Here is an 18,418-nt window from a genome sequence, read left to right as displayed (position 1 = left end):
CCAATATGTTTTATTGACCAAAATTTTTAAACTTAAAAATTATTGGCTATAATTAAATCTAACAAATGTAAAATGTACAATCATAATAAATACAAGTATACTATTTTAAGGATGAGCACCATGGTGGCCCCAATAGAAGTCCACTTCCAAACCCATTTAGATGCTTACGAAAGAATACCTTTAAAGACAACCTGAGAAAAGGCCTATGTACAAAATGCAGCATGGTGACTATACTTACAGAGTGAGTTGTGGTCCAAAGGAGTAATAACTTATGGCACCACTAAAATAGTTTGAAAAACTGACTTAAACTGTTATTTAAACGTTTTATACATGAAAAAATGTTTATTACAGTCCCTTTCTCAAAGTACCGAATGTTACAGATGTTAAATTGTACACACGAAAGGTTCATTTTTATAATGAAGTATTTGAGTTGACACATTAAAACAAGGTCACCACTCAAGCTTCTTGAAACTATGAACAACTGTTATTCATGTCACACACATTCATCATACAGTCATTTTCTCTCTCTCTCTTTCATCACAATTTACTATAACTCATTCAAATGGTCTCCACGTTGACCAGGAGATTTTTCTTCATTACATCAGGAATTTAGTGTTCTTACAAATGAGGTGCTATAGAATGGGAAAGCCGCAACTAGAGTAAGCCTTGTGGCCAGTGGATTTTCAGCTCACCACCAGCACTATTCACACATTTACAGTATCTCACCCACCAAGGCCAACCTAAATTATTACAAATCCAGTAGAAGTTTTTTATTTCATGTTAACATATATATATTTATTTACACACATATATATATGGCTTCATACAAATAAATAAGTGCATAGTACTTGTTCTCTCTATGCAAAGCATGCTTTAAGCTCACACTAACAAAAAATGATAATTTCACATTTTTTACAGTAATGCAGCTTTCCCATCCTTCAAGTGTTCTCCTCCAGTTGATATATAATTGGTAAATCCTCTTACTTAATGCAGAAAAGATTCCTCAAATATCCAGCAAGGGTAAAGAATTAAATTAAAGGACAAACCACAACAGATATGCCTAGTAAAAGACTATTGTTCGCAAACTATTTTACCAGAAGAGATAAGTGCTTCTATTAGGCATACAATAGAGAAAACTTAGTGCCTGGGCAGTAGCTCTATCATGTTGATATTTAAATTTCAAATAATATTTATAGCAACCAATTATCGCTGTAAATAGTTTATTCACAAAGGTAAGAGAAAACCTCTTGATGGCAACTTAAGCAAAATGTAATTCATGTCCGACAAATTTAGGGCTGACTTTTTACATGTGATGAGTTTTAACTTTTGAATTCAACGGTATTTCACGGGTAATGGCCATCATTATGAAATCATCATTAAGAATCAATTCAGGTCGACAAGTGCGATGTTTGATGAAAATCAATTGAGAAACTCAACCTTAGTGTGGTCAAACTTAGTTGCATGTAAATAAACAACCCAATTTTTAAACCCAAACAGAACTCATAAATAAATTTTAAAGAGGATCAGTCGAAGTAGAAATGCCAGATTGTTAAAATGCAGTGCAAAAAGATAGAAGGGAAAAATGTTAAAATGAAATAGAAGGAGCCATGGGGGACCAGAGGTATTGAGAGAGGTAGCCACAAGAAAGGAGGTTCAATCAGGTGCCAGCACATGACGAAGCCTCAATAAGAGCCATCACTCAAGATACCTCAGCTAGGGCATTTCCTTTCAGCTTTCAGCAAAGGGGATGCAATTCAATAAAACCATTCATACTTTCATTCACACACAAAAAACCTGCCTTCTCAATTAGCATTCCTCAACAGGGAGATAGGTTACAGGATGCACCAAGTTACTTGGGAGGAATTCCATCAGCCATGACAAATTATGGCACACAAAACCACAGGAGGTACATTAATGATGAACTGAATTGTGTAGCTTTCTAGGACGGCAAACAATGGGCTAATGGTGTTGAAAGGCAATGGACAAAAGATTCAAACAGAACAACTGGTTAAAACATTATCACCAACCACTTGACGTAACTGCACAACAAATATGCAAAACCAATTCCTCCCATGCCCCATGCTCCCCAAAGAGACTATTTTAACCTTCATTTCTTGCCCAATCATAACCTTTCATTTCTATCTTCTAACAGAAACCTCATCAAAACCATGCACACATGGATAAAAATTAACACCCATGAGCTCAGGAATCACATCTCTGCACCTTCACCTTATCTCCCTTGAAGCAATGCCATGAATTACATTACACCTGATGTATAGTAATACTTTCTTCTACATAAAATTCAGTTTTTGTAGAAATTTTAAATTTTGCACTTCCTAGTTTAATTCACAATCTATAAGGAAACTAGACCTTTTCACGTGAACCATTGATTTATTGTTAACACTTTCATCCCAGAAGCCATAACAATTAAATGACGATTCGTTTTAAGAATTTAAAATTTCAAGATAACATCCTCATGGGAATGAAAGGGTATTTGGATAGGAAATGAAGGATTAGGTTAACAGACTCAAATTCAACCACTCAAAATGGGTGCTACTTCTGCCCACATGGAAAAACATCTCCCCTTATATTGGTAAAAATGCACACCTTTTTCAAATTCAAAATGCAGCCAAATAGTCAAAAGCATATTGTCAACATGACATATACATGGTGCATACAATATAATTAACTTCAAGATGGGAATGAAGCATGGAGGTTAAGGATGCAAAAGACATGGGAAATTACAAGAGACATGAACGACTCCAGAGTATTGGAGACCATGAACATAATTACAGCGACCTGGAAGGGGAGACATGCAGAAGAGAGAGAGAGAGAGGCAGAGGTTGGTGCCAAAAATAAATCAGAAAGGGTTTTCAGTGAGTTTGAACGAATCTTAATACACTCATCCTTTCCCACTTCCTCTCTCCTGCGGAGTGAAAACAACTTTCAGCCAATACAAGTTGCAAATGGTATGCCTACAGAGCAAGCACTCACACAAATACTCCTCCTAAAGAGCTTCTGCTCAACTGAATCATTGCTCTGCACCAGCACTTCAGATACAACAATGCTTCAAATAAAAAAATAATAATGAATCGTCGGTTCCCGTCCCTGTCAAAATATCCTCAGTGCACTAATGCACATTCCAACACACACGGCACTAGAGTACACAGGCAATACGGCCAAGGGTCAGCTATTTCTTATGTTCCCACATTGACCTTGAAAGGAGGGCAGAAAGAGGGTAACCAGGGTGGCAAAAACCCCCCCTGCACCTTCAAGTTGTTGAATGTCCACTTTCCTTTTGCCCCACACAATATACACAACTTCCAATGGCAGCAGGATGATTTCTCAAAGCGCATTCCCTCGCGCATTCTCCAAAATGCATACATCCACTCACTGGCACTTCGCCTGAAGAACCGTCTCGAGGCGCTGGCTTCACTGCTGGGAGGAGTTTCCTTGAGGAGCTGATGAAGAAGAGGGCTGAGGTCCGCCTGGAGAGGCCACTGAGCCCCCACCCCCTCCTCTGTCACCACTCCCTCCAGCTCCTTCAATCGCGATTAGATGCCAAGGTAGAAGAGAGAAACACAGTCAACAAAGATTGCACATAGTGAGGAAGGCTTATGAACAAGCAAGCATTACGTGTTGAAACATTACAAAATGCAGACAATGCTAAATAATTAATTATAAATATATGCTAAATACAAAAATATATAACATTAAAACTTATGAAAATGATACAGCAGTGCAGAGTTAACCAGGAATCATGCAAAACATTTTAACTAGGGTATTACGAACAAACATCTTCAGCCAAAAACATAATACGAAAATGAACATAAGAACAAGTGCACTTTCAAAAGCCAATTTACTCAGGCACCTATAACTAATCATCTTTCTGCCAACTATAAGTCATTTATATCAATTCCACAAAAATTCACTAATAAAATGATGACAAGGCATTTGTGATTTCTTTTCTTTTCCTACAAAACAGTTGGAGATGAAAACCTCTATCGCTACTTCATCTTGAATTTTGGACGAACATGATCCAAAATAAGCTTGATAGGTCAAGCTAAAAGGTACACTTTAAGGAGGCAACAGACATAGGTCATGGCCCATAGGGAAGGGAAGGTTGAGAGAAACCTGGTGTCGGCATCAGTCTGCTCCTGACAAACGGAAAACTCAAAATCTCATCAACTAGAGAGAGTGCTAACACAAAGTGGCCTCAACACAACATTGAAGCAGCAATTGGATAACTTCTGAAAATTCTCTGCTACAGCTGGGATTTGAATCCCACACCACAAGGTGGAAAGCTAACACACTAGCCACCACACAAACCAGATCTTTTGGAGGTTTAACATTTGATATGTTGCAAAGAGATAAAAGTTTCAAACATGAAAACAGTACTTCATGATAAATAAACAATTCAAACAAACAATAGAAATTAAATGTAACATTCCATTATCATGATAAATGAAATACACAACTGCTAATTCAGAATTTTCAAAAAAAAAAAAAAGAGCCATAGATTACAAGACAGTAGTATATAAGGAGAGATTTAAGAAAACAGACAACCAAAACAAGACAAGGCATAATTATACATTGCAAAGGAAAAATAACTAGCAGCATACGTGCTTCGAAAATGTTGGTCATATGAAGAGATAAAAACTAAAAGAGGCCTAAAAAGAACTGAGTTTTTAGATAAGGCTTGAGAGCAAATGGAGACCATTTGACATAGAGTATATATTAGGGCTGAAACTTCTACACATTGAATTTTTCATTAAAGATTTTAACACAAAAAGGCAACATCATATAATGTTTTCGCAAACTCAAAATTTATAAAAAATTTCACTTCCCGAAGAAACTTTAATGAACAAAGGTTGAGCAAAGTAAACTATAAAAATGCCAAAATAAACAAGGTAGAAAGAATAAGAAAATTTGGGTATACATAACCTCAGCTAATCAACTAAAAAATGAGCATAACAAAATAAATGTACACAAGGCCTGTGCAGTGGTTTGATAGGTGAAAAGGGCCAAAACAATTAAGACCCACAGGCTCTTATGCCATTTTGCCAAAGCTTTCCCCAGATTAGTTCTTTCATGACTGCCGATGTTTTAATAGATGTTTTGCAAAATGCATAGATAAAAAATATAATCAGGATTGAGATAAGCTCCTTAACAAAAAATGTCAGCCGCAACAAAAGTAGCTTAAGAAGATTTCACCAGGAGCATTCACAAGGAAAACTATCTTCATCAACATCAACCTTTTCGATTGGCATTTCTACATTTTCATCATTAGAAAGTGTGATAGTTTAGAGTACAAAGCACTAGGCTGCTGATAAAAGGATCCCGGACTCCAGCCTCACGAGAAGCTTTCAGACATCCTTCCTCGATGATTGAAATTAACTGATTGAGCAGTAAATGTGTAAAGAATCAAAGTTAATGATAAAAATAAATCCCCTTCAACGAAGGTTCCATAATGTCCAGTTTTAGTCTCCAACCATATCATTCCTCAACTTCCCTCCCCAAGAAACCATCTCCTAAAGCCACTATGACCCTATTAGAACCATTCATTTATGATGCACGGAAATATATTTCAACAACATAAATCAGTTTCCAACCACAGAAAGGTTGCAAAAGTACCTAATGCTCATTGATTAGACAATCCAGTTTTTCTTCTCATGTTGCCCAATTACAAACCCACCCTTAAGTGCAAAGTCCAACAAATTAAGTGTATTTCAGGTGGTGACACTGAAGCCTGAATCACACAGTCATTTATTCCATCCCTTTTGAGTGTCAGCTCCAGTGATCAGTCCAATGATGGCAAAAAAATTACTTTCATGCAATCATTTTCCACAATGACTGTATAGATGGAAATTACATCCTTTTTTCCATCACTCAGCACATCTGTTTTTCCGTCGCTGAAACCATCACTAGAACCATACTTAAGCCAATCACAACACGTGGCTGCTAACAGCGATTGTAACACCACACTTAGCTTTCAATTGAATGACAGTTAGTATGTAAAATGAAACGCAATAGGAGATGGGGAAAGGAAAAGCTGGATCATGTGATTCAGAAAATATTGGGCCGAGCAATCATTCTTTTGGTCCCTGAAAATCTATCGCTGGAGCTAACATTCTGAGGAAAGGAAAAAATGATTTCGCAATTAAGATTCAATAGAAGTACAGCACACTCCTGATTATCCAAGCTCATGATGGAGAGAGGTGGCACGAATAATCCAAACTTTCACTTTGATTTCTTGTAATTTACATCATATACATAAATCCATCATTCTATTATTATCTACGCTCATATAATGTTATTTTAGGTTCTTTGCAGAATCATTAGCAGCTTTCTTTCCCCGATCTTTTTGGTGGCAATAACGTGATTGCACTCGTATTCTTACTGCTCCATATAATTACTAGTTTCCAAAAACAGTGCATCCATGGCAGTGAGATCACGGCTTCAGATCCTTGATTTGCATGAATGCTTCAAAAGCACTGCGTGACATCGGAAACTACACTGTCAGGTGCCATGCCTCATCTCACACAGGTTGCCCGGGACGCAGATTCGTGATCACTGAGTGCGATTGCACATTGTGATGCTTGGAAAATGGGAACATGGAACTCCCATGATGGCAGCTGGAGCACGATCATCCCATCGCCCAGATGTGGTTATAGGAAACCAAGGCTTATGACAAACTGCCTTCGCAAGCAAGTGCCTGACTATGACTCATGCTATCTCTACTTCCACTTCCCTCGCTGCCTTCACTTGTACTATCCCCTTCCTCTCCAGCTTAACCTGGACTAGTTATGGCATAAACATCCCCGAGTGCAACGAAATCTCTGGTTTCTTTGGGCCGTTTTCTACCATATGCAAGTCCAGGGCATCATTTAAGATTCGTTTACAATTCAAGAATCTTCGAAAAATTACTCTAGTTATTTTCTCCGCCGCTGATTGGCATCTGCAATGCTAGATCAGACGTCCGAGTAAACAGAACATTCCTCGTCATCAAGTAAATAAAATAATTCCATTTTTTTGACAGGAATTATAATGAAAATAATAGGCCCGCTGCAGCCATACATTAAAATGCAAATATCCAGCTGCTTTTGCTTCAGATTTTATTTATTTTTTACGAAGATGGTGGAAAACATCGAAGGAGTACGAACTCAAGCATGGATAATCTGCAACACGGATAAGCTGCACCCAGATAATCAGGAGTCCACTATACTATCGTATGCCTGGCTCCTATCCTTACCTATCAGATGTGTGTGGCCCTGCAGGAAGCAATTTGCATTACAGTTGCAAGTTTAGCTATCCATTGAATGATCAAAGTCATGGTTGAGGATTTGAAAATAAATTATTAGTTACTATGCTTCTGCCTCAACTGTACACTGAGAGCAGGCACCAAAAGAAGATTGCTACCACAAATGGAATGAGAGACTGAATGACCATAGCCATGATAAATGAAGAAGAAAATACAACAAAGGCAATGCACTGAGCAGCTCACTCTCCTTATCTAGCAAATGGTTACATAGCATGTGAAATTAACTATTAGACAATTTCTATTCTGGCAGCCCAAAAAAGGAGTAGCACAAACCCCACACTATGAAATTTTCTGCATACACATGTAACATATCCCCAGGAATTGGATTTCATACTAATTGAAACTAAACATCATGCAATTAATTCTACTCCCTAATTGCTGAATAACAATCAACAAGTAATATTACCAATAGCAAGAGTGTAGCCTGATAACCCAACATGTGGCTGATCTCATAATAAAAAGACCAATGCCTTGACCAGGGACCACTTTTTTCATGCAAGGGTAGTGGTACTCTTGAAAGCATTTAAGCAAAGCCTGAGAACTATAAATGTACCTGAAGAGCATAATTATAACCATTTGGAGGATATGAACCTACAGAAAAATTTGTTTAAGATAAAATTTTAGTGAAGATTCTCAGCTACTGGATTGTTTCATTGCAGTTTAATGATCTATGGCACAGGCATGAATCTTAGCAATGAAATTATTTATCGAGAAAAAAGTCAGTGAGGAAGTATAATGATGATTCTGTACTAAGGGTCCATAAGTGGCATGCACATTTTATGTATATAAAATAAGTGATGAAATCATCAGAAAGATTACCGCAATACTGAACATCTGGAAGATTCATCAAAAGAGACGGCAGCAGTAAGTTCATGATACAAGACATAACTATCCCAGATACTCAAAACAGAAAAAGCTGAGAACCAACATATTTGAAGTAAGAAACCCTTATTAGGATACTACCAGGCAAAATCAAAAGGCAGAAGAAAATCAATGCATAACTAGCCTTAAGATACAAATGGAAGAAACGAAGTAGGATATTCAAGTGGTGTAAGCGTGGTTTTGAAATACCTACACTTGAGCCTATACAATGGGTCCTAACATACTTGCCACATTTATTTCTGCCACAGACTTGAAAATGAATAAAATTTCCAGCAAAACACTAGGTCATTATTTTCAATATATAGGCATTATTTTCCCAGTAGCTCTTTAAGCAAAACTGCAGATGTAACTTAAAATTACCACACAAAAAATAAAGCTATCAAAGATGATACAACAATCAACATTTAAAAATTATCATAGGCCACCAGACTTTTACAAGAGCAAAAAAACCCAACAGACACAATGAAAGTAGAACAACATTCACTGCCCAAAATAGCAACCTCAAACCTTTTTTTCAAAATCCAACCACACTTTGTTAAATTGAAGCATTCAAACAGAATAAAGACACCCAAACATTTTATTCAAGAATACCATCAACATTAAGTTCCTAAACAATGACTAAAGCACAAAACATGATTGATGCAACATAACTCTTAGCCAAATAAATTTGCCTCGATGTAATACCATAAAAAATGGAGAGACAAACTTAATTAACCAAGATATTGAGTATGTATTAAGATGAGAGTAAAGATGATTCCATTACCTGCTGGTCTACTCACCTACAGGCCCTGAGCCTGATATGGGAGTAGGAGACGAGGAGATCATATTTAATCGCCCTTGCTCCTTCAACAGTGGATCTGAAAGAAGAGACAAGTTATTAGGGTTAAAGGGCATAAACACCTTTAAGACACGACAATATATAAATTCAAAAACCACCAATTATTTTCATCACATTAACATAAGTATAAACAATCACAAAATATTGCTACACTTTCATAATTTCACTTTATATGACATGCACTAAATTTCTCAAATTTTTAATAATGTTAGAGGTAAGCATTACTGAATGTTAATCGAATATTTATGTACTTAACCAACTGCAAGCAGAGAGAATCACAGTAGCACTGATTTACATGTCCTACAGTGGACAACATATTAATTCTTGTGGAATTTTTTATTTACAATTGTTGGTTATTTATTTTTCACAATGGTGACATTAAATGGCATTATTGATGAGGTTATTTATCAATTTTAGCAGACATCTCTTGAGAGCCTTATATGAAAAATTGCACTTGGCATTTTACTTTCATGAGCCCATCCAGCCCACATATAATGTAAGGTGATAACAACTTGCACTCCTCTTCTATTTGAGGGACAAGGAACTCCCAGAAAATTTTGGTTTTTGTTTACTAGCAACTCTAAGATGGGAAAGAATAATTAACCCATTGAAAAGCTATTTTTGCCATATTAATGCATTCTTGTTCAAAATTGTGACTTCAGTCCACAGAAATGCTTCAGTAAACTGTTATCAAATTAGCTGTTCAATCATATTTTTTTAATGTATTAATGTTTATTGTGACCCCAAAAACTCATTAAAATCATCAAAAACCTCATGACATAAGTTAAAACGCTTGCCAAAATGGCAGTTACCTATCGTGTCTTGCTCAACTTCAGACACACGAAGTAAAATTTAAGCACACCTGTATTGTACACCATGAAAACGACACCTTACACAATTCTGGGCTGAAAATTGGGTTTGAATAAAGTAATTTTCCATTTTCACTCTCCATGCTAACAATTTCCATGAGTGTCCAGTCCTTCGTATCCAAGGAGGTTGTTAATATCTGGAGGCGCTGTGCTCTAGTTTTACACATGGTCAGAATTCCACCAGAATTCCTTGGTTTGACAATTTTCAGACTTAAGTCTCAAACAGTGTACGTTTATAATTAATTATTCTATTCCTTATATCACCTCTGATTTATAAAATGAAAATGCAACGGTTACTTGATTTTCGTCAAGAGTTTTCTGATCGTCCGTCATACTACTGTGTATATTAAACTGTCCATATAGTCATATCTTGGTAGTAAATTAATCATTGTGAACATACCGTATAAGCGCGTGTAAGAAGCGCACCTTTTTTCCCAGAAATTGCAGCCGAAAATGAGGTTGCGCCTCTTACACAAACTTCTTATCTTCCCCCCCCCCCTTTACCGGTCGCAAGTCCAAGGGGAACTGAGTGGCCTTGGTTTTCAGCGTGAGTCAGTCATCTGAAACCCTAGGTCAAAAACAAGCAGCAGGCAGGGGAGTTTCTCCCTAAATGACGTATTTTTAAAATGCTCCTGTTTGCTTTTTTGTAAGCATAGCGCCGTCACGTCAGTACCCCAGAGGCGAACATGGAAAAGATCGCGCGGGGTTTTTTGCTCCGGAGGGCGCACTAAATTTACTGCCACGAGTGGGTATCCCGCGGCATTTATACTGCATATAGTAATCGCTTATCAAACGTAGAGAATCGCGTAGTTTTGAAGGAAATACCTGGTAAATAGTCAATATCTGCCTTGCTGAGTAATTTTCATTACGCTTAGGACCTGATTTTTCAAAAATCATCTTCAGACGCTAATATGAGGATTATTGCAACTGAAAATTATATTGGTGTCAAAACCTGCGCTTTAAAAAAAATTCAAACGTGTGTGTCCATTGTTGGACTAAATTGTGGATAGAAGAAATCAGAATTGCTTGTAAGTGAAGAGCGCGGAGGGAGAGCGATCCCTCTGTCTCCGAAGCAACGAGGCTACAAGCGAAGGAGCAAGGGACGAACATGTCCGATCATGCATGTGACGTCGTTGCCTTCAAAGCGAAGGGGCGAAGGCGCAGCAATGTGATATACGCAGTTTGCGTTGCCTTCAAGTTTCCAGTCCGTCTCATCTTGTTTGAATGCGCTTATGCTACGTTTGTTTCTTCTGATATTGTACTGTTTGGACTATTTTTAATATTAGTAGCCTTGTTGTAACTATAAATCTTTGTGTCAAACAATTAGAGCTTAAAAAAACTTAAATTCTGTCAGATATGCGTCGCGAGATCTCTTTCCTTTTTTGAACCTCGTGCGTGTCATACAATAATTGAAAGCTATCGAGATATCTTCGGGCTCAGTAGATGACTCACCGGCATTTGGCCTCCAGAAACTGGGAGATCGATCAAGGTCAGTTGGTGAGACGGGGTGAAACACGTTTCCATTGTTCCCCTGTAACTTGATATTTTCCTGTGGGGTCTCGGAAAAGAAAAAACAACGGCAGAGGTATTGGCTGATGGAGGGCCGAGTGTGGCTCCGTTAAATCTACAACGTGGTTATTATCCTACGGCGCTGAGATTGCCCCGATTGTTGTCCAAGTTCTTAGGAGGGTTCATGCTATATGCCTGTCGTGTTTTGCCTTAAACTTTTCCACAGCAGCAATTCTATTGCAATACTCCTGTGAGAGCATTTAAACAAAATTTTTCGTGAATAGGACAAGCATCGTAGAGCAACGGCGTATGCGAAGAGAGGATCGGAACTCTTTCTACTCCCTCTTATGCCGCTATTACCGCCGCAGTTATCAAAATTTCCTCTTTCAATTAGTATTCAAAGAGGAAATTTCAATAACTGCCGAAATTCCAGGCATACGTCTGCAAAACCGCGCGATAGTATAAAAATATGCAGCAAAATTTTTTTCTTCATAGCTTCGATGCTCAAAATAGGGGTGCGCCTCTTACACACGCTTATACGGTACTTTTGTACTATCAATGCGACCGGTCGTCTATCGTAAGATTTCCATTGACTGTAATCTTATTAATTACTAATATAAGTGCAGGGGAATGGATATTTTACACTAGTAAAAAGTTATTTTTGGCTTAGCTAGTTGCAGACCAGAACCATGGTGAATGACAATACAGTAGACGCTCGTTATTACGAAGTTCACGGGACCGAAAAACCAGAGGTTCATTATAACGAAGTTAGTATGAACGTTTCTTAGAGGAATCTTCGAAAAAAAAGTACCGTATATCTCCGAATATAGTCCCCCCCCCCAATTTTGAGACCTCAGTTTTGGGAAAAATTTTAAAATGTAAAGGAAGGCAATTTTTCTGTGATTAGCAAGTTAAGATTCTAGATTCGATAAAAACTATTATTTTCTGTGAAGATTAAGAACAAATCTGTTCACATATTTTCCATCACAACAAAATAACTATACCTAAAACATGTTGTGATCCATTGCATGTATCAGTAATTTATAGTTCCTTAACCAGATGTAATGAAGAAATGTGAAATTTTTTTAAGTATCCAAGGCTATTGTATTTTTTAAACCTTCACAAATTATTAATATTTTTGATTTCCAAATGACAACAGACAATATCAATATATAAGCTTTAACTTAAAGCCCATAAACAGTATTGCATTTGGCCCTGAAACTTCCCTAGATCCAGTGTAACACACCCATCAAGTCATCACAAATCCAAGTGACCTGAAGAATTTAGGAAATCTAAATAAAATTGTGTTAAATAAATTATAAATATTATAAAAATATTGCTATCAAATGCCTGCTAAGCAAAACAATTAAACTACAGGACTTACAAATATCAAAGTAATAAAATTAAGAAATAAACTTTTTCCAACAAACATTAAAACTGAAAAAAAATTATATCAATTTTCAATGCCTCGTCGCGAATAATTGCATAAGTTACACAAAGAGCTTCTGCTCTGCATTTGCGCACAAATTCGAAGATATTTTCCTCTAATTCTTTGAATCTGCCGCATCGAGACCCCCGAAATGACTTCCGCGATGTATTAGCGCTTTGCTAGCGCTGTAAATACTATGATTTACGGCGTATTCTGCAACGGCTATTTTTAAATTGGCATCGAAACTCCGTCTTTGAAGGCCTCTAATCTGCGGCAGGATTGATCCTCATCTTTCTACTTGATCCATCACCTCACTGTTGAACGTAAAATTATTTTTAATAAAGAAAATATCGCGGAAATAATTGCGAAACGTTATGCGATGTAATTTATCGATCCTATTTACCCTGACGAATTGAAGATATTCCTCAATAAATTGATTACACTTTCGATGCTGAGTCGCTGTATTTCGATCAAATGCAGTAATGCCGGCGCTTCTTTAAAGTCGTCGATTATTGCGCCTTTTCAGAAACAAATGCATCACCTATTGCGCATTCTTGTTCTGTGAAGGCGGTAAAGGCAGTGGTTGTAAACACGAACCGCACGGACGTATAGTAGCTACGGACGCAATGAAATGCTAAATCGTCACGAAAGGTTCACTTTATCTGTTTATTTTTCGCAATTATTTAAATCGTGTAGTTATTAAATGAGCGGCGGGTACATATACTATTGATTCAATTCTAGTGTTCGATTAATGTAATGATAGTGTGTCTAGTTTTCATTTTAATTATTTACTGTTGTGCGTCATTAAGTGATCAGTGTCGATTGAATTATTCTAACAATACTTTTCCAAGAAAAATTAGCGGCTACCCGATGGATTCCGTGAAAACGCATATTCGATATGCTATTTGAATCGGAATAATCGTATCTGTACAACATTTGTGGTAAAAATTGTCTTAATTTCCGGTAAAACGTGGCAGTATTTACTAATATCTCCGATTATAATCCTCATAAATATACTCAAATAGAAAGACTACGAGAACATTAGCCATTATGCCGTTATTTATTACTTTATGGTCACCTTTAGTATGCTAAATTGGATTACACTCGATTATAGTCCCCCCCCCTTACTTTTCCGCGGCCATTTTTGGAAAAAAAGGGGGGACTATATTCGGAGATATACGGTATATGATAGATGCGGTTAAATTACTTGGAAATATATATGAACAGGAAAATACGTTTCAATTTCTCATAAATTAGAATGCGGCATGATGTAATCAAGGGTTGATATCTTTCCGAATACAGTAATACTAGATGCGTTCCAAGACCTTGTTGCTAAGTTGATAAACCTACGGTCCAGCCGCCGAGAGTTGTCCTATGACAGGCAGAATGGTCTAGGTCGGGGCAGCGTTGCCAAGTTAGAAAGAGAAATGTCTACAAAGAGCTCCGTGAAGAAAGGAGCCGGAAGGGACGCGAGCGTGAAGGCCCCAACGGAAGTATCACTTGTTTTGGTGATTCGAAGAAATGGCATGTTTTGGTGGATCAGGCTTATGTCGGTGTTTTGACAATGTTGTATGAGCGGTGTTTGCGATGGTGTGAGGTGCATTTGGGAGACAGCGATTGGCTGTAAACCGTGCTGGTGCATGGTTATCTGCTCCACCTATTGTGCCGCCAATAGGCAACTCTCGCCAACCGGACTGTATGCAAGGCATCGAGGAGTACGGTTATCCTGCAGAATGCAACACTGCATAAAATTGTGCTCTAACTAACGATTGAGATGAATTGATCTAGCTGGGCGTGCAATGTAGCCGGAGCAGAAAAAATTACTCTCCGGGGAAAGGAAGAACCTGCGAAACGCTGAACAGTTCCTAACTTCACACTGGATTCAATGATATCTTATTCAGATTATGCCACGAGTGCGAGTTCCTCTACTCCGCTCCGCATAGTAATGGCTAAATCAAAAGGTGCCAAATTAGAGATTTTTGCATGCTGGTATCTGTGAAAGTTCATAAATCGAATGTGCGTAGGAAGAGGATTAACTGTGCATCAAATTTACGAGCTGTAATGAGTCGGTTATCATGATTCCCCAGGAATGAAGCTTATTATATAATGCTGCGTTTATGGTGAAGAAATAACCATAATTGACGCTCTTGGTCACAGTACACACGGAGAACTTAAACCTGGCGCGACTATTAAAACTTAGCGTAGTGAATACCCACCTGAATGCCATTGCTTATGTGTGGGAATTCGCAATTAAGTTCATTTTGTAACCGCCGGGACAGGGACTGAGGTTCGTAATAACGTTTCTTTTCCTATAGCTTGGATAGGCCTTTTCGTCGGGACCAACGATTTGCTTCGTAATAACGTTGTTCGTATTAACGAAATTCTTCCTAGGGAAAAGATATATACATATATTCACGACACCTTCCCATGATGGTAGAAATAAAGGTTTACTGTCTTCATTTGCAATAGTTTATTTTAACATAACAACGATCATGACCAAATATTTCACCAAATAGTCAGCATTGACTCTTATGGGATTATCAATGTTTTGGTCAAAGTAAGTGCGGCTATCCTACCCAAGCACCCGCTTTCCTGCCACACTGCGCTCAACATTCGAAACCAGTGGTGCCCCCTCCAGTTTATTTACAACCTCCTTCTTCGTACCTAAACCTGTGAGTAGTATGCAGCTGTAATATGTTGTATAGTTGTAGGAGATGAATGCTATTGTATGCTAAGTAGTTGTCAGCTACTCCAACTTGATGGTATGCAATTTTGTCAGGAAAGGCTTTCATTTTCGTATTTTGTTTAACAGCAGGATAGCAAATAGAAGGATTAACTCCGGCAAAAACTTAATTGCAATTCAAACCCATAAAAAGACTTAACCATGGAAATAACCTACAACTCCAAGCTATAATTAAAAGAAATCATGCAAAAGACAAAATAAACCCACAGAAATAAGGATGCTCCATTGCTTGTTGTGCTGTTAGCCTTTCTTGATGGTCATAGCGGAGAAGCTTGTCGAGGAAATCCAGAGCTTCAGGAGATACTAAGTGCTGATTTTCGCTGTGAACAAATCGCTCCCACCTCTTCCGAGAATGCCTGAAAGAAGTAAATATCATGAATAAATCTTGAAATAAACATGCCAAAGACATACACAAGATTACAGAAAACAAGCAATTTATTTAGACTTTATGCAATCGGTTCTCGATACCGGTTCCACAGGCATGAACCAGCAGTACTGAGAATCAGGTACTGGAACCGACCCATCTCTAGAATTGAGATTTACATGGGTACCGAATGCCTAATTTAAGAGCCATTGATACAATTGGCACTTATTAATTTGATGATATAGGTACAGGATAGGTACATTAAAGTGAGTGCCGTCAATAGTGATGGTAGCACAGTAGCAAGTGATTTTTTGTTGGTTGGCACGTGTGAAGAATCTAGGGGAAATTATCTGCTTGTATAGAGCTTGCGGTTGCAATAGCACTATAAGGAGTTTATTTCTTTGCTGATGTTATCTGGGATGTACAACTCTCTGGATAACCCCGCACTAAATAACTTTGACTGCATGATGGTAGTAAGCTCAACTCAACAATACATTTCATCATGGTAAGATATCATTGGAGCAGACAAATGAAACCTTATTGCTTGGAATCTCCCATTGACGGTGATCGCTCCAACAACATTCAATTTGAGGACTTAGTCATTTTAGGATTAGTGCTTTTGATCATTACATATTTGAGCAACAATTGCTAATTGGTAGGAGTTCAGATAGTCATCCTTGGTTACCAATGATTCTACATACGAGTTTATTTTGCATACACACACTATCTCAACGCAGCTACAAGGCTCATTTTACTGAGTACAGCATACAGCAAGAAGCACATTACAACAATTCATTGACAGTGTACTGTCAAAAGGTCTATGACTGACAAGTAAATAAACAGATATAGGATAGAAGGAAAAATTCCCTGCCACAGCAGACGCTCCGCATAACTAGATCCGCAGAACTAACTCTTTAACACCAGTGCATTACTATAGTACGGCTATCAGATTGGATCACCTTGGCATTTAAACCTCAACCAATGGGCATACTGGTTCATGAGCTCCTTCAGTTGATGCAGAGTGGTATGGGTGCTGTGTGTGTTCAGCCACAAGTAAAAAATGCCAAGAACCTAGTTATGTCATAGCTTTCATGAATCCTGCACTAAAAATTATACTCTCAGTGAAATAATGCACAACCCACTGAGTACTTCTCAGATTGGAAAGCTAAATTCTTACACAAAATAGTTTTGCAGAATTTACAATATCACTACATTAATCAATTTGCGCTATTTGAAAATATAATTTAAAGGATAATAACCGCTAGCAAAAGTTCTGTCTTATGTGGTCCTGATCATCTGACCTTGATGTTGTTTAAGGAAAAAATAGAACTGCAGACCGAATTACAACCGACGTAATAAATTATACACATTGTAACATAGTTAACAAAGTAAAATACATAAAGTTTACGAAGTCACTTGGCTAAGCTTTTCTTTTGCAAAGCAAGAGTAACAGAGATAGAAATTAGTTCGTTAGACTTATCACCAAGGGTGACAAGCACGCAAAAAATTCATGGGGTAGAATGTGCACTACGGCTGCGCTTCCCATGAAATACTTGCTATGATAGAGTAATCTGCACTATTCATCCTAATAGAAACCTCCTTGGAACTCTTGTTGACCTGGAGGAACAACGCAACCCATGAGACAGAGAGTGGAGAGGCAACAGGTTATCACAAGCATAGCTATAAAAGGAAAAAGCAGGAAATCGGGGCAAAATGATAAATTCCAACAAGTGTGGTTGTATTTGCATAACTCTAAGAATTTACACTGTGAAAGAGTATTGGTAACAGAGCCAAAATAAGAAATTACACCATAGCAATTCAGGCCCATGCCATACACTGGATGAGAAGGAACATGGCCATGCTCAAGAATTCCTCTCCCTCAAACACATGGTTGTAACAGCTGCATAACTGACAGCAGTTTGTTTGAAATGCCTATTTATCAGAGTTTTAATAAAAGTCACAAAAATACTTCAGTTAATTAAACTCTAATTTAAATGTCTAAACACCACTTCCTCTACCTTTCCCAGGTAGGTGTCACAGCCAGTAGAAAGAGACGAGAGGTAACAGTCTCATTTGACTTGCATTGTCAATGAGCATTTGGGTTTGCAAACTTTCAATATAATTTTCAGCCACTTTGGACAGATATTCTTGAAAAACACATTTTTTATTAGCACAAAGAAGTTGTGAAGAATCAGTCCTGGATCCTGTGGTGATCAACTGACATTTGAACCTCAATGCATATAACACTGAAATGCTACATTGGTGTTAATTCTTTGTTTTGTCTTTTTCATAATAAGAAAGCAGGAATGGCAATGCAGGAACTGTGATTTGGAAATAATTCAGGAAAACAATACTTAGGGATACAATGCATGTGGAAATCAAAAGCACAAGGGACTTTATTCACGACAGGCATGGCAAACAATACAAGCAGAAGAACGGGCAATGAGGAAACGATAGATCAAG

General features: G+C 37.7%; 1 protein-coding gene across 6 annotated transcripts in view; it reads right to left on the bottom strand.

Moving 5' to 3' along the window:
* Positions 1-303: 303 nt before the first annotated feature.
* The window catches only part of LOC124165283 (casein kinase II subunit alpha), a 32,056-nt gene continuing 13,941 nt past the window's right edge, over positions 304-18,418 (bottom strand). For 5 of the 6 annotated variants that reach the window (XM_046542633.1, XM_046542648.1, XM_046542657.1 and 2 more), the window contains 3 exons: positions 15,799-15,947; positions 8,983-9,060; positions 304-3,542 (listed from right to left, as the gene is read on the bottom strand). In XM_046542633.1, coding sequence (XP_046398589.1) covers positions 3,433-3,542; positions 8,983-9,060; positions 15,799-15,947 — 337 coding nt within the window. In that variant the 3' untranslated portion in view covers positions 304-3,432. Of the gene's footprint in view, positions 3,543-8,966; positions 9,061-15,798; positions 15,948-18,418 lie in introns of all 6 variants that reach the window. The other variant, XM_046542640.1, reaches the window with a different exon arrangement.

Source organism: Ischnura elegans, chromosome 1, assembly GCF_921293095.1.
Source record: "Ischnura elegans chromosome 1, ioIscEleg1.1, whole genome shotgun sequence".
NCBI classification, from domain to species: domain Eukaryota; kingdom Metazoa; phylum Arthropoda; class Insecta; order Odonata; family Coenagrionidae; genus Ischnura; species Ischnura elegans.
This window is presented reverse-complemented; position numbering and strand designations above follow the sequence as displayed.